Raw genomic sequence first — 22,302 nt, forward strand, 5'->3', positions numbered from 1 at the left:
TTGCTCAAAGTCACACAAGCAGCTTATGCTGATTAAAATTGCATGTGGCATGTCTATATTCTGTGTTTAACTGCATCTGTATCTACACGAAATGGTATTTTTAGTATTTTATGTTAGAAAATGTCACTCAAAGTCACGCTTCAGTCACACTGAGCTTTTCGCATCGTGTAATGCAAGTTGTAGCACTCATAGGATAGGTGTGTTGACACATATGTTTGTGAAATCATGAATGTGAGAATACTTGTGGGATGAGTATTTTTTCCACTTATTTTAACTTGCTTTATTGACTTTTACATATTGCAAATGTAATCCTTCGTAGATTGCTTATTGTTTAATTTGGTTTTCCATTTGACCTGTTATGTACTACTATTGTTTGTGTTGCCATAATAATGTGTAAATGTTAACAGTCGTAGTTCCATAGTGAGATTGACCGGTTTTTGTTTTGTTTTTTAAAGTGGGGCGGGGGGGTGGTGGCGGTTGAGATCATGCAATTTTATTTAATGAAGGGCTGGTAAATACAAAGTGAAAAAACACTTTTTAATAAAACAATTAACAGAATAAAAGTGTATAGACATTAGATGTATGCATATATAAAGCAAGTATGTAGCAATATCTATGAAAGGGTGGGAATACATTCTGAAACGACACAAAGTAAAAACTGTGGAAGGAGGGGGTGAAGAGGTAGTAGACTGAAGTCAAGGTATCAAAATAAGTTGTAGTGCAAGGTTGCGGTTGTAAAGGATAACAAACAATTGTATGTACTGTAGATGTCCTAAACATATGGGTAAGAGAAGACTAGAGAGCTCAAAACTGAAAAGAAATCTGGATGAGGAAATTAAATAAATGGTTGAAAATGGTGATGTAGCAAGCCTACCCAGGAATGCTATAAAAGTGGCAATTATAGGAAGTGTTGAATTGTGTGCAGTATACAATAGCGCCCACACTGCATGGAATTTTGCCATGGGGTTATTTTGGAGGCTGGTACAGGTCGAGTATCCCGTATCCGAATATCCGTTATCCGAATTATTCCGAAATACGGACATTCCAGAAAGTGAAAAAAAAATTTTTTTTTGCTAAAAACTCACTGGGGACATATGTAACAGCATCACTGGGGACATGATATGTAACTGGCACTATATATGTGCAAGACAATGATTGCTTGGCATTCAAATTCAGTGCTGAGATAGTACACACATTTTGTTTCACGTTTTGAAACCTTGTTTTTTGAACAATTAAAATATGTTTGTGTGTATTTTATGTGGTAATAAAATATATTTGTGTGTATATTATGTGTTTATACAGCATAAATGCAAGATACTTCAAAATACATCATTGAAATATTAAAATATTCCGAAATACGGAATAATCCGTTATCCAAAATTCTCCTGGTCCCGAGCATTTTGGATACGGGATACTCAACCTGTAATGTATTCCATTTTCAATACAAACCAGATCTGGTATAACAGTTCCTTACGGGATGGGGATAAGGCTGTTTCCAAGCTTTAGCAGTCTGAAGTTTAGCAGTACAGATAATATGGGGAATCAATTTATTAGAGTATTTGGGTAGCTGGCAGACTAAATCACACAGGAGTAACAATGCCAGAGTAAAAGGAAGACACACATAGGAAGTACCAACAAAAGAACCAATAGAGCCATTGCTCAGAATGTACAGTATGATTGTTTATATACCAATATAATGGTATGTGTATATGGTAATACTGCCACTAATTGGTGGTGCTCCCAAAGTATTCTGTAAAGGAAACAGAGTGGGAAAGACCTTCCTTGCCAAGGCAAAAAATTGGCTTACAGACTTTTTTTAGGGCACTCTTAATTTGAAATGATAGAAATATTTAAACATAACTTTTTAATATCCTTAAGACACAATTTCACAAAGACACATAACATATATTACATAATTCACTATTCATTATCGAGTTTTTATAAAGAGACACAAGTGAATCACTAGCAAACAGACAACTACTTGTATAGTCAAATGACTTATACATCAAGGTAAAGTTTTCCATAAAAGATGGAAATCAGACAAATTGTTTCCCAAGTGTCCTCCCAAAGAGGTTCCTCTAGATCAGCAATGTTGTGATGTTCCAGGGGGGAGAGAAGTGTGGTCTGAGAATAGAATGATTCAGTTGAGAGAGAACTCCTTTAGTCATGGGATAATATGTTCCTAAAGGAACTAGGATCGGTACTAGTGAATGTGCCAAAATTCAGCATTTTTTATACTGAAGAAAAAAAGCTTCAAAACTGTGAGACAAAGCTACCAATGTCATGCCTAAAACAGGTGATGCCAGGAAGGAAGGAAAGAAAGATGTTTGAGCAGAGGGATAATTAGAACGCTTGGAGAACACTTTTATGATCTACACTTTTTATCTGCAGGTCTTTGATCTGTATATATGATACAATTCACAAGTTTTTCTTGTGTTTTTTTTTTGTGCTCAATTTGTGAAGTTTTTAGCAAATTAATAGAACTGTATATTGTTTAGTAAATTTAGCAGAAATCTAATGTTTCATATTACAGTACATCATGCAGAAGTTTTTTTTTTTGTTTTTTTTACTTTTCACCTACAGATTTGTTGAATCATATAATGTATTTACTTCACTCACTCATGCATAATAGATTTATTTTCAATGCACAGTAACAGCAGTTCTCGCTACTTTTCAATTTCCTTAGTAAAGAACTTTGGCCAGTTTTGGATAAATGGGTGAAACGTAAAAAGGGCAACCTGAATATTCCACTTGTTCCAGATATAGTGGTTGCTACTGTGCTTCGTGTTGTTGGTAAGTTTTCCATAGGTGGCTTTTTCGGGTTTTTTCGTTGCTAGGCATCGATTATGACACTTGTAGGGAAAAAGTCACATGAAAGAAAGTGCCAGAATTAGGAAGGAATAATGGGGTGATGGGCTGGTGAATTTGGTATGGTGGTTGTCAACATAGCTGTTCATTCTTTGGCACCCCTTCCTTACAACTGAGGGAGGTTTTTGAATATTCAGCACTCTCATGTCCCCATGATCTCAAAGACTTAAAACACCTCATCTTATAGCCTTCAGTATTAGTCTGTCCTGTAAAAATGACTATGCTATATAAATGACATAAGCTGCTTAGTTCCTTTGCTGATTTTTTTTTTTTCAGCTAGCTGAAAAAACTGCACTAATTTGGCACTTCAGTATTCAATTGCTGGAGTTTTCACCCACTTTTGAGTACATCTTCACAAATGTCATGTCACCTTGTTCTTTTTTTTTGGGGGGGGGGGGGGCGGCAGATTGATTAATGATAAGGTAAAAGCAGAGGAATCTAACTTTTTCTATTGATCAGTGTGTACTAGAGATTAACAAATGGTGGGAATATTACAGAACAATAGAAATGATAACAACCCGTTACTTATTATTTGTGTAACCTTGGAAGAAGTCCGTAAGCGACTATGCAAAACCAAGATAAATAAATATCCAGTGCCCGATCGTATTTACCCTAGGGTTCTAATGGAGCTAAGCTCCAAAATAGCTAGGCCATTATAAAAGTACTTTTCGAAGATACAATTTCATCAGGCTCCTACCTTCCAGCTGTTCTTACCAATCTTCCATTCTACTGCCGATTCTTTTACTTCTGTACAATTAGGAGTAGGGAATATTCTCCTTAAATCTCTTCAGGTGGTTGCTTCTGTAGTGTAAGTAACTGTTCTTGGCTACTTGATGAATTTCTTTGTAACAACTTTATCATCCTTTCCAGATGATTAAAAAATTTTCAATGTATCATCTGTGAAAAAAAATGGAGGTCTCTAAAATCATGGCAATTACATAAATCATTTTTGCCAGACAGAGGTGACATCAACATTTGTGATCAGGTTGATATATTTGGCTTCTAAGAGGAGATATGATTAATACTATGTGCACTGCAGGTGGCGCAGATGTAACATGTGCAGAGAGAGTTAGATATGGGTGGGTTTTGTACTTCAAACTGATATTTATATTGCAGTGTACAAATACAGGTATTTACCCTGCACACAAACAAAATAACTTACCCAAATCTAACTTTCTGCACATGTTACATCTGCCCCACCTGCAGTGCACATGGTTTTGTCCATTAGCAAACCAAATGTGCTTTTGCAAGTAAACTTGAATCACCCCCTATGTCCATTACTATCTTTCTATAATCGGATGAAGCCCTTTTGCTATGACTTGGTATTCAGTAATGTTATCATGTTTTCTTTAACAATGCTGGGTACTTTAGTTCCCTGGCCACTCCCTGGAACCTTTTACTTTCTCTGGCAGCCTAATTCCATCCCTGTTGATGCGGACACAGAGTCCAATCAATGGCTAGTGCCAGGAATGTGTTTATCATTAAACATGTTAATATATTTTTTCCTTAACTTTCCTCTTTTGGAATGATTATCCTTTTGTGTCATAGTTCACAAACTGGTTTTCAAACTCTGTTCCCAGGACCCCAAACTGGTTGGGAACCAAACTGTTATGTCCTGAGAAGAGTTTGATAGAATATCCCTTTTCGTATTTAAAAAAAAAAAACTAATTTGGTTAGTCCCACCTACCATTCAGCTTTTTAGCACTAATGCAAGCTAAATAATGTATCCATATGTGTATCAGCAAGTGGACAAGTTTTAATCCTAAATTATTAACATCTCTTAAAATCTGTTCTAATTTCTTTTTTTTAGGACATTTATGCCAGATGGGTTTGAAGGAAGGGTTTGTGACTGCTGTTAAGAACATTGGCTCTGTTATCATAGCATTCATACAGCATGCAAATGAAGAAGGTAATGGCAATTATTCTTCTAAAGGGTTGACAATCAGGCACTTGTTCTGAGGGGCCACCAAGGCACATGTAGACATTGACACCTGAAAAATGGGAAATTTAAATGGTGACTTTTTGAACCTGCTGACGTATTGCCGACCTACTGACTGTCTATCTAGACACTGTAGATCTATCAATCCACAAACCATTTGGTGGATGTCTTACCTTTTTAAAAGTGTGTGTGCAATTGCGCTTCATATCTTAAGAATATTTCTAATGTAAAAGTAATTACCATTTATATAAGTGAGTGAAGGAATAGGATTTGCAAAAAATGAGGCCCCTTGGCAGGTATTAAAAGTTTAAATGTTTGATCAAAATAAGAACTAAATCCCAATGGTTTATTATGGTGGTGCAGAGGCTCTGTGATCTTTATATAGGGGTCTGTATGATAGATGGATCCAAAGACAGATGGACAGCCATAGCATTAAAACCATTGGTTACTAGTGAATAATATAGATTGTTATTGATATGGTAATGAACAGTCTGTCTTGAAGTTTGATGTAGATTCCTGGGTCACCTCATCTCCAAAATTAGCCCATCTGGTCCAATCCCATGCAAGAGCTAATGTCGTTCTGCTGTTTATGAGCATACACTATGGAGCAATGGAAGGTGGCCTAGTCTGATCTTCTTTTTTTCTTTCTTTTACATCATGTGGACGGCCATGTGCATGTGCATTGTTTTACCTGGAGATAAGATGGTATCACAATGCACTATGGGAAGAAGGCAAGCCAGTCAGATAAAGTGTGATGGTTTGGCAATGTTTTGCTGGCAATCATTGGGGTTTTGTGGATATTGATTCGACACATACCTCCTACTGTATTCTAAGTAAATCCCTTCATAGCAATGGTTTTCTCTGATGGTAGTGGCCTCTTTTCAGCAGGATAATGCCACATTACAAAAATAATTTAGGAATTGTTTGAGGAATATGACCAGAAAAAATGTCCTCCAAATTCCCCAGATCTCAATCCGAAACTTGTGTCTTGATGTTTCTTATTTAAATAATATTTTATGAATAACAAGTCCAAATGATATGATTTTTGTCATTGTAATAAACTTCAAAACCAAGTATTTGGTTAACTAATCTTTACAACCTGCTCACATCTCTAGTGTGTGTGTATGTATGCATGTAATGTATGTATGTGCATATGTGTGTGTGTGTGTGTGTATGTATATATATATATATATATATATATATATATATATATATATATATATATATATAAAGGTAGCGGTTCAGAGTGCGCCTATGCAGCCACTGTGTAATTCAATAAATACAACTTAAAATTCAATGAATTTAAACAATTTTAATAGGAGTGTCTTCTGCACTGATGTAGATAGCCCAATGCGTTTTGTCAATAGCTTGACTTCCTCAGGGGCGTTTATAGCAGAAAAGTACAGAACATTTTCATACTGTGAAACATAATAAAATTCGTATGATTTTACATATAAAATCAAAGAAGTACAACATATTTGCATGATTTCATAAGAGGAACTTTGCGATGAAGAGGAGGGAGAGGAGGAGCAGGATGAGGGAGAGGTCATAGGTATGGTTAATCAGGCCAGGGTGGGAGTTCTATTGATTTGGCCTCCATTATGGAAGGAATTGTGCATGAAGCGGGGGTCTATAGGAAATACAGATGAGAGAATAACTTAGATCACCATTAATCAGAAATAGTATAGACTACGTGCTAGGGGCAATAGGTGCCCAAGTATAATAATTAAGATGATTTATCGTACCGATGCAGTACTCTTGGGTTGAATAACTGTTGAATAACTGTATTTGTGAAACCAGTAGTCCAATATAGAAAAAACTTGTATCTAGAGCACCAAAGAAAACAGACTCATTGTAATCTTACAATCCTTACATTAAAATAGGTTGAAGGCAGTAATGGTAACATTAATTACATACCACTGACAATTCAGTATAATGGTAAACATCATTGATCAGGTATTGCAGTATGTCCCAAGTTGAAATGTATAGAGAAATAGTATCTCAAACTGGCACCAGGAATAGCTCAGGCTATGGGAAAGAACAGAGTTTGTCCCCTTTAAATACATACATAAAATTTATGTGACAGTTATTCTACTTCAAAGCGAGAGTGGTTACTTACTAGTATGGTGCTAAACAGGATGTAGATTCCAGGACGCCAGAGTGCAGAATGAGCTCCAGGGATCACTTCAGGTTATTTATAGGGCTCCTTAAATTAGATCACTTCCTGTATGTGCTAGATTTACTAATGAGTTTATAGTGCTTTAAAAGGCCTTATATAATATTTAACTAGTCCCATGGGGTGGTCTTCCTTATAAGTTAAGTGTTTTAAGTGTGTGAGCTTTTAATGTAACATATAGTTAGATGAAACTCTTAATTAGTGTTGTGGAACGCATGGGAATCGCACCATGCATTCCAAATGGCGGCCATACTATTTCCTGTGCTGGCTGTTATTAGAATTTAATAAGTGTAGACGGGGATCTTCTAACTTAATATTTAATATATAAGTGCTTCAAAACTGCTCGTTGTCTAAGGGGAGTCTAGGTATCACCTCATACCAACTTCACAGCGCTATGCGCCGTACGTCTAGTCCGGGGCGTGCTTCCTAGTGAGTGGACCGCAAAATGCGTTCCAGACCTCCTGTGTGTATCTACGGCAACTGACTTACGGATCTGTGGAACGCAGATAGCGTTCCACGGTCCGGACCATCATATCTCTATATTTACTGTGAACTAGTGTTAGCTGTAACTGCTGAGGTATCTATATAAACTGTAAGGTCCTACTTTAGTAACTATATCAATATAAATAGTCCAATATGAAGCATTAAGATATCTAAATGTCTATAATGTTTAGACATCCTATATATGCTATTTAATAACTCAGATGTGTGTCAGAGACAGTGGTGTATATCTATGGCGACCTACCTCCTCCAGTAGGTTATCTGATCTAAATTAATTTCAATGTAGCCCACAACATAGTGAGTAAACAAGGGTGTAATAATGGAATATATCATATGCAACTGTACTCATTTCTAAGTAGGTCACTGTCACATTTCCATCAAGATACAGTTTACATTTATTTACATTAATTAGGGCAAGTTATTATGTACCTAGTATACTTGAAACATATATTATAATATAAATATCTCATGCTCTTGAATTTATACAGGTAGAGTATGGACTTCTAATTTACATAAATGTGCCCTAGAGTTACATTCTCATTTATCTACAAGTAGTGAATAAGGAAAAACAAAAAAGAAAAGGGGGACGGCTAATACCATATAGAACTGGGAAAGTGGGATCTGCAGATGGATAGCTGCTAAAGGGTTTCATATGGTCCCATACTTCATAAGAAAGCCACAATATCAACTCCCTCGTTCAGACCTTTGGGGGCCAGGGAGTTTAAGGTGTATATCCAATAACTCTCTTTTCTAATAAGTTCTTGGTCTCTGTTCCCTCCTCTTGGGTTCATGGGTATTCTTTCGAGGATGGTGAATTTAAAGTTGTCTTTGGTGACCATTGAGTTGTGTTTGTCCATGTAGTGACGGGGTAAGCTGTGTATCTTCATTTTGTTCTTGATGTTTCTTACGTGTTCCTGGATACGTAATTTTGCCTATCTGATGGTTTTCCCGATGTAATTCAAATTACAGCTACATGAGATCATATAAACTTATTTATACTATACTATTTCTGATTAATGGTGATCTAAGTTATTCTCTCATCTGTATTTCCTATAGACCCCCACTTCATGCACAATTCCTTCCATAATGGAGGCCAAATCAATAGAACTCCCACCCTGGCCTGATTAACCATACCTATGACCTCTCCCTCATCCTGCTCCTCCTCTCCCTCCTCTTCATCGCAAAGTTCCTCTTATGAAATCATGCAAATATGTTGTACTTCTTTGATTTTATATGTAAAATCATACGAATTTTATTATGTTTCACAGTATGAAAATGTTCTGTACTTAGTCACCTAGAACCCTTAAATAAAATAAAATACTAAAATATACAGTAAGACTAAATATCGAGGTAAGAAAACTGTGGCACAATGGTTCTTAAAATGTATAGAGAGGGATTAAGGAAAAAAGCGACAGTACTCACCATAATCTTGGTGTAATACTTAGCTCATACTATAGGAGTACTTATCTAGCGATCACAGTGTGCTTTTGTTTCTTCTTGATCTTGTCTTTCTATCCTTTACCCATTCTCTTTAATTAAGTTGTCCCGCCTTATGGAAAATTAGTTACCCTTTTCAGATGAATGTGAAAGGTTGATGCAACTCAGCAGGCCCCCCTTAGAGCGGTATTAGATAACCATACAGAGAGAGACCTAGGCTATATGATGGGAACACAGTTTTAAAGACTAATGTGTGCTTTTTCTTCTTCTTAACCTTATCTCGCTATCCTTTACCCATTCTCTTTAATTTTGTTGTCCCCCCTTATTGAAACATTCAGTTACCCGTTTTATATGAACCGGAGAGGTTGACGCGACCCAGTAGACACCCAGCTATGGGTTACTAGATAACTCAACATCGAGATACTTAGATCAGGCCATGGGAAGGCGGACTCAAAGTCTAAAGTGTACTTTTGTTTATTTTTGGTCTGATCTCGTTATCCTTTACCTATCCTATTTACTTGGCTATTAGCCTTACTTGGAGAGGAGAGGGTGACGCAAACTGGGCCATGCTTAGGTGTACACTATTAGACAACTCTACATAGAGATATCTAGATTAGGCTATGCGAACGGAGATCTAACGTTTATAGCGCGCATTGGTGCTGCATTCATTCTCAAATTGTTATCCTTCCCCCACTTTCTGCACCTTTACTGCCCCCCCTTACTTACACACGAGGATATCAACCCTACATGAACTCTAGAGGCCGAAATAAACAAATGGCTGCTGGCCAGATTCAGTCGTACAGTTCTAGAGAACATAGTATAAACATACCAAAGGAAGGAGGATTGCTGACTGGGACGGTGTAACGAGAAAAAAAAAAAAACCATGCAGACGAAAGAACTCTGGGAAAGAGATGAAAAAGGTGGAGGGCCGAAAAAGGGTAGATAGGGAGCCAAAGAAGAGGGAAAAGGGAAGTGAAAGTAAGGGAAGGGATTGGAAAAGGGAAGTACCTAGCTTCACCAGGATAATGTAATGTACTTGTATTAGAACTTAATGTATTGTTATGCCCGATTGCATGTATTACTGTATGACAAGTATGTTAATCTGTAAAAGCAAATAAAAACGATAATAAAAAAAAAAAAAAAAAGAAAATGTTCTGTACTTTACTGCTATAAACGCCCCTGAGGAAGTCAAGCTATTGACGAAACGCGTTGGGCTATCTACATCAGTGCAGAAGACACTCCTATTAAAATTGTTTTAATTCATTGAATTTTAAGTTGTATTTATTGAATTACACTGTGGCTGCATAGGCGCACTCTGAACCTCTACCTTCTCATCTCTATCCTTTTGGGTCCCGTCTAACAGGGGATCCCTCAGAGTTGCTGCCTTAACCGGTAAAGGCGCGGTTGGAGTACCTCGTATCTATTATAATATATATATATATATATATATATACACTCTAGAAATGATGTGTGTGACAAATTTGTATATATACATTATAATTTTTGCTTGGATCAAACATTCATGTGCTATTCTGATGTATTATGTAGGTATGCCATGGGGTGTACAGTTGGCATCTGTGTACATGCTTCGTGACTTGGCTCCCAGTGACCCAGCTGCCATACACCAGACACTGCAGACATGGAAAGAGACGGCAAAGAACAATGTTCCACCAGCAGTTGAAAATTGTATTCAAGAAGTTGCATCAATGTGTATTCAAGAACAATGAATGATATTCTACTGTATTCCTAAGGTGTAAAGTGAGCTTCAATTCCATATCACTCTGCACTGTAGGGTAGAAGTGCCTTTTTTCTTTATTTTTTATTAATTTGCACTTTGGTATTTGTGGAAAAAAGCCATTTGTATTTGTACATATTTGTTTTCGTAGCCAACAAAGCACAAAACTCTCAGCAGCATTGTAAATCTGTAAATATTGACATTGGCTTGTTAAAGATTTTGTAGATTGTATTTCTCTAAAATGCCTTATTAGTTGGTCTTGCATACTACCAACTTAAACATTATTCCTGATCTATATAACCAAAGTTGTATTTGGTTTTAATTAATCACTTATGATGATAAGAGTTTTTTATTCTTTAGAGCAGTGATGGCTAGCCTTGACACTCCAGCTGTTGTTGAATTACACACCCCAGCATGCCCTGCTACAGTTTTACTTGGCCATGCTAAAACGGATGCAGAGCATGCTGGGATGTATAGTTCAACAACAGCTGGAGTGTCAATGTTAGCCATCACTGCTTTAGAGGTTTGTTGCTAAATGTAAAACTTTAGATTGTTTTTTTTTTTTTTAAAAAGGCAGTAACATAAGGGCTCCGCCAAGAGCTATGTAATTATTGCTCTTTTCCAGCAAGCAATCACCAGAGTTTTCCCGCTGGAGCTGCAGGGATATGATCCACCTAAAGTTCACACATCAACACTTACAACACATACAACTGATTCCAAGCACTTAACTCATAATTTATTGGTTAACGTGTTTTCAGCATGGACATACTGTGCAGTGAGCCCAGCTTCTAATTTAATTTCCTCCTGATTGCGTCTACTATTAAGGTGCGTACACACGGGGCAATATGATCGCTGCCAATATATTGCTAGCAATATATTGCTCAGCAATCAGATTGCCCCGTGTCCTGTTTTTATCTGCGACCAGAGATGGTCGCAGATGAAAATTTACACACTGCTGGGTGAAGAGGCAGGGGATGTCGCTGGTCGGAGGAGCATGTTCCGGGGCTGAAAACGGGAGCGCGCACCCAGCGATTTATCACTGGTGCACACTCCAATCACTGGCAATATGGTCGTTCCCAGCGATTTCAGCCCCGATCGCCCCCCTGTGTACACCTTCTAGAATGTATATATGTATCTAGCAATGTGTTCTGCTTTGTTTCACATTGAATGATTATGTGTAGTAATTATTAACACTAGGATTGCCTATTTGATCTGGTCTAGGTATCCCTGTCTCATAGCAGAGGTTTCCAAATGCGATCCTCGAGGCACCACCAACAGTCCAGGTTTTAAGTATATCCATGGCATGATAAAATCCGATTAACTGAGGTACTAATTAAGTCACTTATGCCCAAGTATGGATATACTTAAAACCTTCAGGACTGCATTTGGGAATCTCTCCATTAGAAGATAATTTCAAACAGAGTGACATTTTCAGAACCAATCTGTTACAGAGTTACACAGGAAAAGGTACTTTTATTTTGAGAATGACACATCCTTTAATTTATAGGCTGCCTTCTATTGAAATATAAATATTTTCAAACACATTTAAATGCATCCTACATTTACACGATCAAAAGCTTTTCTATTGATATACATACAATACCTGCACCAATATTTTTTTTTTTAATAGTGAGAATGGCTTTGAAAGCATTTACTTATTTATTTGAATATTTAACAGCACCAGCTGCTGTCTAAATTTGATGTGCACCTTTCCAATTTGCTGACATAACAGAATTATCCAGTTAGCCTTTTTACAGCAGTCAGGCTACTTACAGAATTCTGTTATAGCAATCAATCAATGCTAGGTTATGGTTTTGAATGTAACCCTCTGCCCCTAACATTTTAACATGTGAAATTAATTTCCAAGCAATCTGAATTTTGCACCAGATTTGTGGCCATAAGGCCATTATTTTATGTAACCGGTTACCTTTTTGATAAGAGAAAAAACAAAATCACTTCCTTATTCATGTTCATCCATTACTAACTCCTGCATTTACAAACTGAGTCCATTGCATTTTATGAATCAGCTTAGCTTGGAAATAATCTTTACAAATTTCTCATAGATCTTGTCGCTGAGGCCATTTGCTGGGTTTTGTAAATCCTGCTGCGTTTGGTTCTGCATTGTCTGGACCTATAAAGCACTTAAATTAATAAGGCTGTCCAATTATATGTGCTCAAATTGTTTGTTTTATTTTTTTTTTGTAGAACACACACAGCAAGCTTGTCTCATCTCTGGTATTTGTATATTTTTATTGCAACAACCATTTTCAAATGAGATTTCATATTGCTAAAGCAGCAGACTCCATTGTTAGAAGGCGTATTGATCATGACAATTTAGTGAGGTGGTGGGATGTTTTTTTTTTTTTATATTCTTATAGTACATATCTATCCATTGGGTACTCTATTTGTAATGCTAATAAGATAAATGCACCCAACAATACAAATTTGGACTTTTAATATTTTGCAAGACAAAATTAGGATTTCTCACTTATCTGTGCTGTCCAGCAGGTCCTGTGGTGCGATTCCATCTCTTTATTTTTTAAGAAAAAGTCCTAGTGAATGATAAAAATCATGGGGAGGGGGCTTGATAACATCACATATTTAAAAAAAGAAGTGCTATTAGCAGGAGGAATGACTACTGTAATCTGTGTGGTACCTACTGGTGAGTGCAAGTCAGATGTTTTTTTTTTTATTTACCTCACATTTATGTTCTTCTCAATTACCTATGTATTCACCTTGTACAGTTTGAAAAATATATGTTCACAGAGATAACTAGTACAGGCCTAAATGTGAATGTGATTCACATTTGCTGTTATTCCACTTTGGAAATTTTAGTTCCTGTACATAGAATGTATTGTAAAATAGGTATTCAATTGTTTGCTTTTTGACTTTAGTACGCATCTGAGGTGCTTTATAATAAAAAGGACATATGTAATATTTGACTGTAGGACGTCATTTGTTAATGTCACGGCTAAAGGGCTGGATGGAGTCGTGTGGTGCACAGGAACTGGAGACGGACCAGGAGGAGTAGGATTGAAACGTGCCGGTTTAATAACGGATTTCATAAATGATAAACTTCACTCAAATACTTCTTTAAGTGACAGTTGGATAACTTAAATAGAGTCCAGCACAATACTAATAACGGGCAGGTAAATCTGGAAACGTATACTTGATGAGCCAGAGTACATAGAGGAAGATCCGGAAAGAGGTTGATTTGATGATAGAAGAAATGGATCCGGATGACTGAAAGATGATGGAATGAATGAGTTGAATGAAGAAGGACAGCGGAAAGCTGAGCAGGGTAATTCTGGGACACAAGCAGGAACAAGCACTAGGTAGGACTTGCAGCATTGGTGTCAGGAGAAAACTTCCTTGTAGAAAGATGCAGGGAGCAAGGCACCAGAGTCAGGAGAGAAAGAGCCAGGATCCGGGAATCAGCTAGGAGTTGTGAATGACTCCAAAGACTCATTGCACTGACACTGAACAGCCTAGGCAGATCCCCTATATCCCCAGGGGGCGGCTGCCATTGGCTGACAGCGCAGGAAGAGGAGGGAACCTCCACTCTGGGCCAATCTGTCTCCTGCCCTCAACCAAGATGGCGACGCCGGCCTCCCCTGCTGCCATCCCTACCTGGAGCTGCCCCTACTCGCACGCCGCAGCCTGGGACCTGCACACGCTAGCCGGCGGCGGGCGCGGACGGGTGAGTACTGTACCCGCCGCGCTCCGTCGCGGCTACGTGTGACAGTACCCCCCCTTTTCAGGGTGACCCCAGGGCGCCTATGGGCCTTGTGAGGATTTCTCTGAAGAAATTGCTTTATCAGCTTCGGAGCGTGAAGATCAATGGAATCCACCCAAGAGTTCTCTTCGGGACCAAACCCAACCCATTCCACCAGATACTGGGTACGAGATTTGCGGCAGCGAGAGTCTATAATGCGTCTTACCTCGAATTCAGCCCCACTCTCGGAGTTAATCTTGGGCGGTTTGGGAATCCTATTTTGATAAGAGTTCAACCTTAAAGGCTTGAGGAGGGACACATGGAAGGAATTCGAAATCCTTAGGGAAGGAGGAAGTTGAAGTCTATAAGCGACCGGATTAATGACTTGGATGATAGGGTATGGCCCAATGAACCGAGGAGCCAGCTTCATAGAGGGCAGACGGAGGCGTATATGGCGGGTAGACAGCCATACCCGGTCTCCGACTTTCAATCGGGGCGCTGCCCTTCTTTTTCTGTCTGACATCCTCTTGTATCGGGCGGAAGATTTAAGAAGAGCGGTGTGGACTTCTGACCAGATTTTAGCAAAGCGTTGTAATGAAGTGGTTGCTGCAGGAACTTCGGAAGAGGTTAATTCTGAGAAATCCGGAGACCGTGGATGTTTGCCGAATACTGTAAAGAAGGGAGTGGTTCCGGAGGAAGAGTGATAGGAGTTGTTATGCATATATTCTGCCCACGGGAGAAGATCCACCCAGTCATCTTGGGAAGACGAGACAAACAGTCGGATAAAGGCCTCCAAGTCTTGATTCACCCGTTCTGTCTGGCCGTTGGTCTGGGGGTGAAAGGCAGTGGAAAACTTGAGTTTGACCTGTACCGCGGCACAGAGAGCTCTCCAGAACTTTGCAACGAACTGTACTCCGCGGTCGGATACAATCTCTTTGGGCAGTCCGTGGAGTTTAAAAATGGTTGAGATAAACAGCTGGGCCAGTACTGGAGCAGAGGGGAGACCTTTTAGTGGGAAAAAATGGACCATTTTAGAGAATCGGTCAACCACTACCCAGATTGCAGTATGACCTTTTGAGGGAGGTAGTTCACAAATGAAGTCCATTGACAGATGGGTCCATGGTTCTGTGGGAATGGTTAGAGGGCGGAGAGGACCAGCGGGAGTTGTTCTGGGCACCTTATGCTGAGCACATCTCACACAAGAGGCGACGAAGTTGGTTACGTCGTGGCGGATGGTTGGCCACCAATAAGAACGTGACAGGAACATCAAGGTCTTTTGTGCTCCTGCGTGCCCTGCGAAGCGGGAAGAATGTGCCCATGTCAATATTTTCTTGCGGAGTTCGGGGGGAACAAACGTTTTACCTGGAGGAGGAGATGGCTGTATGGTTACTTGGGCGAAGACCACCGGATCGAGGATTGGACGAGGAGGTGTCTCTAGGTCAGAAGTCGTCTCAAAGGAGCGGGATAGAGCGTCCGCCTTAGTATTCGTGGTTCCAGGTCGGAATTTAATTTGGAAATCAAAGCGTTCAAAAAACATCGCCCAACGGGCTTGGCGGGCAGTAAGGCACTGAGCCTGTTTAAGAAAGGACAGATTTTTGTGGTCTGAATACACGGTGATCTTATGCCGTGCCCCCTCCAGAAGGTATCGCCACTCCTCTAACGCAGCCTTGACTGCAAGCAACTCCTGTTCCCCGATGGGGTAATTCCTCTCTGCCGGAAGGAATTTTTTGGAGAGGAAGGCACAAGGGTGTAATTCTTGATCCTCACCTTTTTGTGACAAGATGGCCCCGATCCCTTCCGAGGATGCGTCCACCTCGAGAATGAAGGGCCTGTCGAGGTCTGGTTGGAGGAGGATTGGTGCCGTCACGAATGCTCTTTTTAACTGCTGGAAGGCAGAGGATGCTTCGGGCGACCATCGGCTTGGATCAGCTCCTTTGCAAGTGAGAGCAGTGAGGGGAGCAGCGATAGTAGAGAAGTTCCGGATAAATCGCCGGTAATAGTTTGAGAACCCTAGGAATCTCTGAATTCCTTTGAGCGTTGTGGGGGCTGCCCAGTCTTGGATGGCTCTCACCTTCTCTGGGTCCATCTCTATCCCAGTGGCGGAGAGAATGTGACCCAAGAATGGAATGGACGTGACCTCAAAAACGCACTTCTCCAACTTACAGAACAGTTGATTTTGGCGAAGACGTCGTAGAACTTCGGACACTGTCTGTCTGTGAAGTTGAAGATTTGGAGAGAAGATGAGTATATCGTCTAGATAGACTACGATGGAGTGGTACAGCAAGTCCCGAAAGATATCATTTACAAACTGTTGGAAGACGGCGGGGGCGTTACAAAGGCCGAAGGGCATCACCAGGTATTCATAGTGACCGTCGCGCGTATTAAAAGCCGTCTTCCACTCGTCACCTGGACGGATCCGGATCAAATTGTAGGCCCCTCGCAGGTCCAATTTAGTAAAGATTGCCGCCCCTCTGATCTTGTCGAATAGTTCAGCGATAAGGGGTAAGGGATAGCGGTTTTTAATGGTGATGTCGTTCAGGCCCCTATAGTCGATACATGGCCGAAGACCGCCATCCTTCTTTTTCACAAAGAAAAACCCGGCCCCGGCCGGAGAAGTAGATGGTCGAATGAAACCTTTGTTTAAGTTCTCTTGAATGTACGAGGACATGGCCTCAGTCTCGGGTAGCGACAGAGGATAGATGCGGCCACGAGGAGGGAATTTCCCGGCCACCAGTTCTATCGGGCAGTCCCAAGGACGGTGAGGAGGCAGGGTGTCGGCACCTCCTTTACTGAAGACATCTGTAAATGAACGGTATGGTGCGGGTATAGACAAGGGTGGAGCTGAAGAGGATGAAGGACAGTTATCCTCATGTTGTGGACGGGTCTGGTAGACCGGAAGGATCTGAGGAATGCAGGTAGACTGGCAATCTGTTCCCCAGGCCTTGACCTCCATATTGGTCCAATCGATGTGTGGGTTATGTTTAGAGAGCCAGGGAAGGCCCAGGACCATTGGATGTGAGGACTGTGGAAGAATGAAGAATTCGAGGGTCTCTTGATGTAGAGCTCCTATGAGCAGTGTCACCGGGGTGGTCTGATGGGTGATTTGTCCACTACGAATTCGACTCCCATCCACTGCAGTGAGGACCAGCGAATGATCCAGGGGTTGCACCGGCAGGGCATGTTGGGTGACAAAAGAAGACGAAAGGAAATTTCCCGCTGCCCCAGAGTCCAATAGGGCCTGAACTCTTTTTCTCCCTTGGGGACACACAAGGGTAACCGGAATGGTGGAATCAGAAGAAGAGGGAGATGGAAGCAAGACTCCTAATCGGACCTCCCTCGTGGAGATTAGGAGCGGTCGTTTCCCGGCCGCAGCGGGCAGGAAGCCAACAGGTGAGCTGAGGAGCCACAGTACATGCACAGATTCTCTCGCCGTCTTCGGGACTTCTCTTCGAGAGAAAGACGAGAGCGGTTGATTTGCATGGGCTCATCTGTTGACACCGCAGGAGGCGGGGTTGGTCTGGAAGCGGGTGCGACATTGGAAGGGAATCGAGGGCGAAGGCGATCAGAGCGATTCCTCTCAAGTTGGCGTTCTTGGAGTCGCAGATCGACCTTGTTACATAATGAAATGAGTTCAGCCAGGGTGGAAGGAGAATCGCGAGTTGCTAACTCGTCCTTGATGCGGCCGGCTAGGCCGTTCCAGAAGGCAGAGACGAGAGCCTCTTCGTTCCATCTGAGTTCGGAAGCCAGGGTTTGAAATTGCACAACATATTGTCCCACTGGGCGACTGCCCTGACGAATTCTTAGGATCTCCGTGGCTGCGGAGGACACTCTGCCAGGCTCGTCGAAGATGCGACGGAAGGAAGCCACAAATTCTTCATAGTTGTTGAGGATGGGATCCGCACGCTCCCAGAGGGGGGACACCCACTCCAGGGCTGGGCCCGCCAGTAGGGACACGATGTAAGCCACCCGAGTCTTGGGAGAGGGGAAATTGGAAGGCTGGAGGGTAAAATGGACGTCACATTGATTCAGGAATCCTCGACACCCCCTTGGGGACCCGTCATATTTACTGGGGGTTGACAGCTGCAGATGGTGAGGAGCAGCTGGCCCCGGAGAAGCAGCAGAGGCCGAAGCTCCGGAGGTAGGTGCTGCCGAAACTGAGGGAGCCGCCTGAGGTGGTGACAAGGTCTGGAGGAATTGAGCCACTTGACGCTGGGTAGCCTCTACTTGTTCCAAGCGAGCCATAATGCCTTGAAGAACATCCGTCATGGAGGCCTGTGCTTCACCCGATTCCATCGGGTCAGTGCAAACTGTCACGGCTAAAGGGCTGGATGGAGTCGTGTGGTGCACAGGAACTGGAGACGGACCAGGAGGAGTAGGATTGAAACGTGCCGGTTTAATAACGGATTTCATAAATGATAAACTTCACTCAAATACTTCTTTAAGTGACAGTTGGATAACTTAAATAGAGTCCAGCACAATACTAATAACGGGCAGGTAAATCTGGAAACGTATACTTGATGAGCCAGAGTACATAGAGGAAGATCCGGAAAGAGGTTGATTTGATGATAGAAGAAATGGATCCGGATGACTGAAAGATGATGGAATGAATGAGTTGAATGAAGAAGGACAGCGGAAAGCTGAGCAGGGTAATTCTGGGACACAAGCAGGAACAAGCACTAGGTAGGACTTGCAGCATTGGTGTCAGGAGAAAACTTCCTTGTAGAAAGATGCAGGGAGCAAGGCACCAGAGTCAGGAGAGAAAGAGCCAGGATCCGGGAATCAGCTAGGAGTTGTGAATGACTCCAAAGACTCATTGCACTGACACTGAACAGCCTAGGCAGATCCCCTATATCCCCAGGGGGCGGCTGCCATTGGCTGACAGCGCAGGAAGAGGAGGGAACCTCCACTCTGGGCCAATCTGTCTCCTGCCCTCAACCAAGATGGCGACGCCGGCCTCCCCTGCTGCCATCCCTACCTGGAGCTGCCCCTACTCGCACGCCGCAGCCTGGGACCTGCACACGCTAGCCGGCGGCGGGCGCGGACGGGTGAGTACTGTACCCGCCGCGCTCCGTCGCGGCTACGTGTGACAGTTAAAACATGTCTGAAAGAATAATATGCTTTTAAAGACCATTAATTGTATGATTACTAAAGGTGTGGTGATATACAGTACTTTATAGAAAAAGACAAGAAAAATGAAAATCTATTGCCACTTCTGCACAGCACCGACTCAGGGACTTATCTTGTAGACATTTGTCAGACAGTCATTGCAAAGGTGGCATCCTATCACAGTATAATAAGAATGTCATCCCTGCTGGGAATTCCACAGTCAGCTGTAAACTGCATTAGTAAGTGGAACAGCAGCAACTTAGCTACAAAGCGGAGACAACCTAAAAATTACAGTTTGGGCTAATCTGTTGCTAAGTAGCATGGTGCTTAAATTCACCAATGCCCTGCTGATTCCATAGCTGAAAAGTTCCAACATTACCCTGGCATTAATGTAAGCACAGAAACTGTGAGGTGGTAGCTTAATGGAATGGGTATCAATGGCTGAGAAGTTGCAAGCAAGCCTTAGATCAGAAAAAACTATACACCAAGCGCAGGAAAAACAACTAATAGTTGTCCTTGCTGCTGTCTTGGAAGGGATACTCAACCCTTCCTACACCAAAAAGGCCAAAAAGAGACACACAGTTTAGACAGCGCAGATTGGACACAATTAGTCACTCAATAAATTTAAATTTAAAATTTATATCTATTTATTTTAGACAAATATTTTTGAAGATATATCAAACTTTAAAACAGATCACCGGCCGGTGGGGTTCATACAATACATATATGGTACCATAGAATAGGTATAATACACACAATCGCTAAAAAATCAAAAACATAAGGGCAAAATACAGCAATAATTTCTCTCAGCCTGGTTCAGCATATGCAGGGTTAATTTGCTGGTTTGTAAGCAGGGTTAAATGTGAGTTAAGCTGTTTGCCAAAGGGCTGTTAGTAGACAAGTTATTGTGCTGTGCTGTCTGCACAGAATCTGCTTTCAGCAGCTTTATAATTGATTCAGTCACACAGCCATACGTTTAGTATCATATTTAGCACATGGATTAGAGCAAGCAGAAATAAAGCAGTTTGGTATACTTATACTCTGCGACTTGCGTGATTATTTGTAATCCACTCTTGGGGGATAAGGACTGGTTTCCGCCTTGGATGGGTTCCCAGCTGGTAAGTGTAGTCTTCAGCTTTATCCAGAACGCTTCCGGCTTCCAAGTCTCCCCACGCTGCGGTGCCTCTCGTGTACAACAAGCAAGGGCTGATGCTGATGACGCGTTTCCCCGCCTCTCCTTAGTCAGCGGCTTCCTCAGATGACGTGGGATTCTCCCACTGCCCCTATTTGACATACTGTGCGTCGTCCATACGGGCGTGTGATTCGTTGCTTACTTGTCTTGTTCTGACATCATTTTTTTTCTTCCACCGCGCACATGCGCAATATTGTTTTAAACCAAGCCTCGATCTCATATTTACTTCCTGGTGGGGACCGCAATATGCTCCCTTCTTATTGATATGTCCAGGCTACGTTTTATTGCATTCATTCATTTATTATATATGCTACAATATTGCCTTTATTAAAAACGAGAAAAATAAAAAATATATACACACATTTAGAACTACATGATTTATGTAGCCATATCCATGTGTCGACACGTCGCCATAATCAGTCAATCAAATACAATTTCTACACCTCTAGTACGGTAATTTACATTTAGGTGCCTAATATGAAGGTAAATAATTCTCACCAGATCTATATATACAGATAATATCAATTGATTCTTCAAATAATTCCTATAGTCATAAACAGACTATGAGATATTAAATTGCCTGCAGAACTAGGACAGAAAGAAATATAAGAAAGAGAAGAAGAAAGAGAGAATTTTCTTTCATTTTTATGTATATATTTTTACGGAGGACAAGGGTATTTTTTTAGACATTAATTGAAGCATAATTAGACAGTTCTTATCAATGATTGGTCATAGCTTCTACATATTACATATTTATTAAATATAATTCACAATCTATAAACCTATCTTATATCGCACTCAGATAAACATATAGTCATACCTTTATTTTATTTATTTATTTATATGAATCATAATCCTTTTTTATTTTTTATTTTTTATTATTATTATTGTTATTCATTTATTTTTTATATGTATATTTTTTTATATATATAATTATTCATTTTTTTATTTTTTTATATTTTTTTATATTTTTTATTTTATTAATTATTATTGTTTTAAGTTGATTAATTTTATGTCGATCAATCATTTTATTTAATGTAGTTTTCAAATAATGGAATCATCGATTTATATTCAATCACAAGTATCTTCCAGTCAAACCAGATTAGCATGTAAGCCCTTATTGGCCAGGAGGAATAGGGAGACAGTTCTTTATCATAAATTTCTTTCTCATCATAAATACCTTTGTGCATCTTTATAAGAAAAAGGGAGATATCAGAACAATAATTCACATATAGCTGTACATTATTTTTATCGGGATTTCTAAGAAAAATAGGCCCATCTTCGGTACTTACTCAGATGTTATTGAGTTCTATGGTGTCATTTAAGCCATTGGGGACTAATGTCCCTAACTGGAAAATCCAGTAGGCTTCTCGCCTGCATAGCAGGCCAAACCGATCCCCGCCTCTTTGGGTGGGTTTTATGTGTTCTATTGCCCTCACACGTATATTCTTCACACATTGCTGTTGACAATAGGCTATGTGCTTGGAGAGTGGATGTGTTTTTATTCCTGCAAGTATGTTTCGCCTATGCTCCATAAAGCGTATATGGAGAGTTCTTGTGGTGCGGCCCACATATTGTAGGCCGCATCCACAATCTATTAGATATATGGCATAGGAGGTCTTACAACTTAAAA

The 22,302-nt window shown here is 40.6% G+C and overlaps 1 protein-coding gene across 4 annotated transcripts in view; it reads left to right on the plus strand.

Moving 5' to 3' along the window:
* The window catches only part of ICE1 (interactor of little elongation complex ELL subunit 1), a 365,848-nt gene extending 352,255 nt beyond the window's left edge, over positions 1-13,593 (plus strand). For all 4 annotated transcript variants that reach the window (XM_083188304.1, XM_083188305.1, XM_083188306.1 and 1 more), the window contains 3 exons: positions 2,687-2,793; positions 4,679-4,777; positions 10,470-13,593. In XM_083188304.1, the coding sequence (XP_083044430.1) occupies positions 2,687-2,793; positions 4,679-4,777; positions 10,470-10,648 (385 nt within the window). In that variant the 3' untranslated portion in view covers positions 10,649-13,593. The remainder of the gene's footprint in view (positions 1-2,686; positions 2,794-4,678; positions 4,778-10,469) is intronic.
* Positions 13,594-22,302: the final 8,709 nt, after the last annotated feature.

Source organism: Crinia signifera, chromosome 5 (assembly GCF_055691185.1).
Source record: "Crinia signifera chromosome 5, ASM5569118v1, whole genome shotgun sequence".
NCBI lineage: Eukaryota > Metazoa > Chordata > Amphibia > Anura > Myobatrachidae > Crinia > Crinia signifera.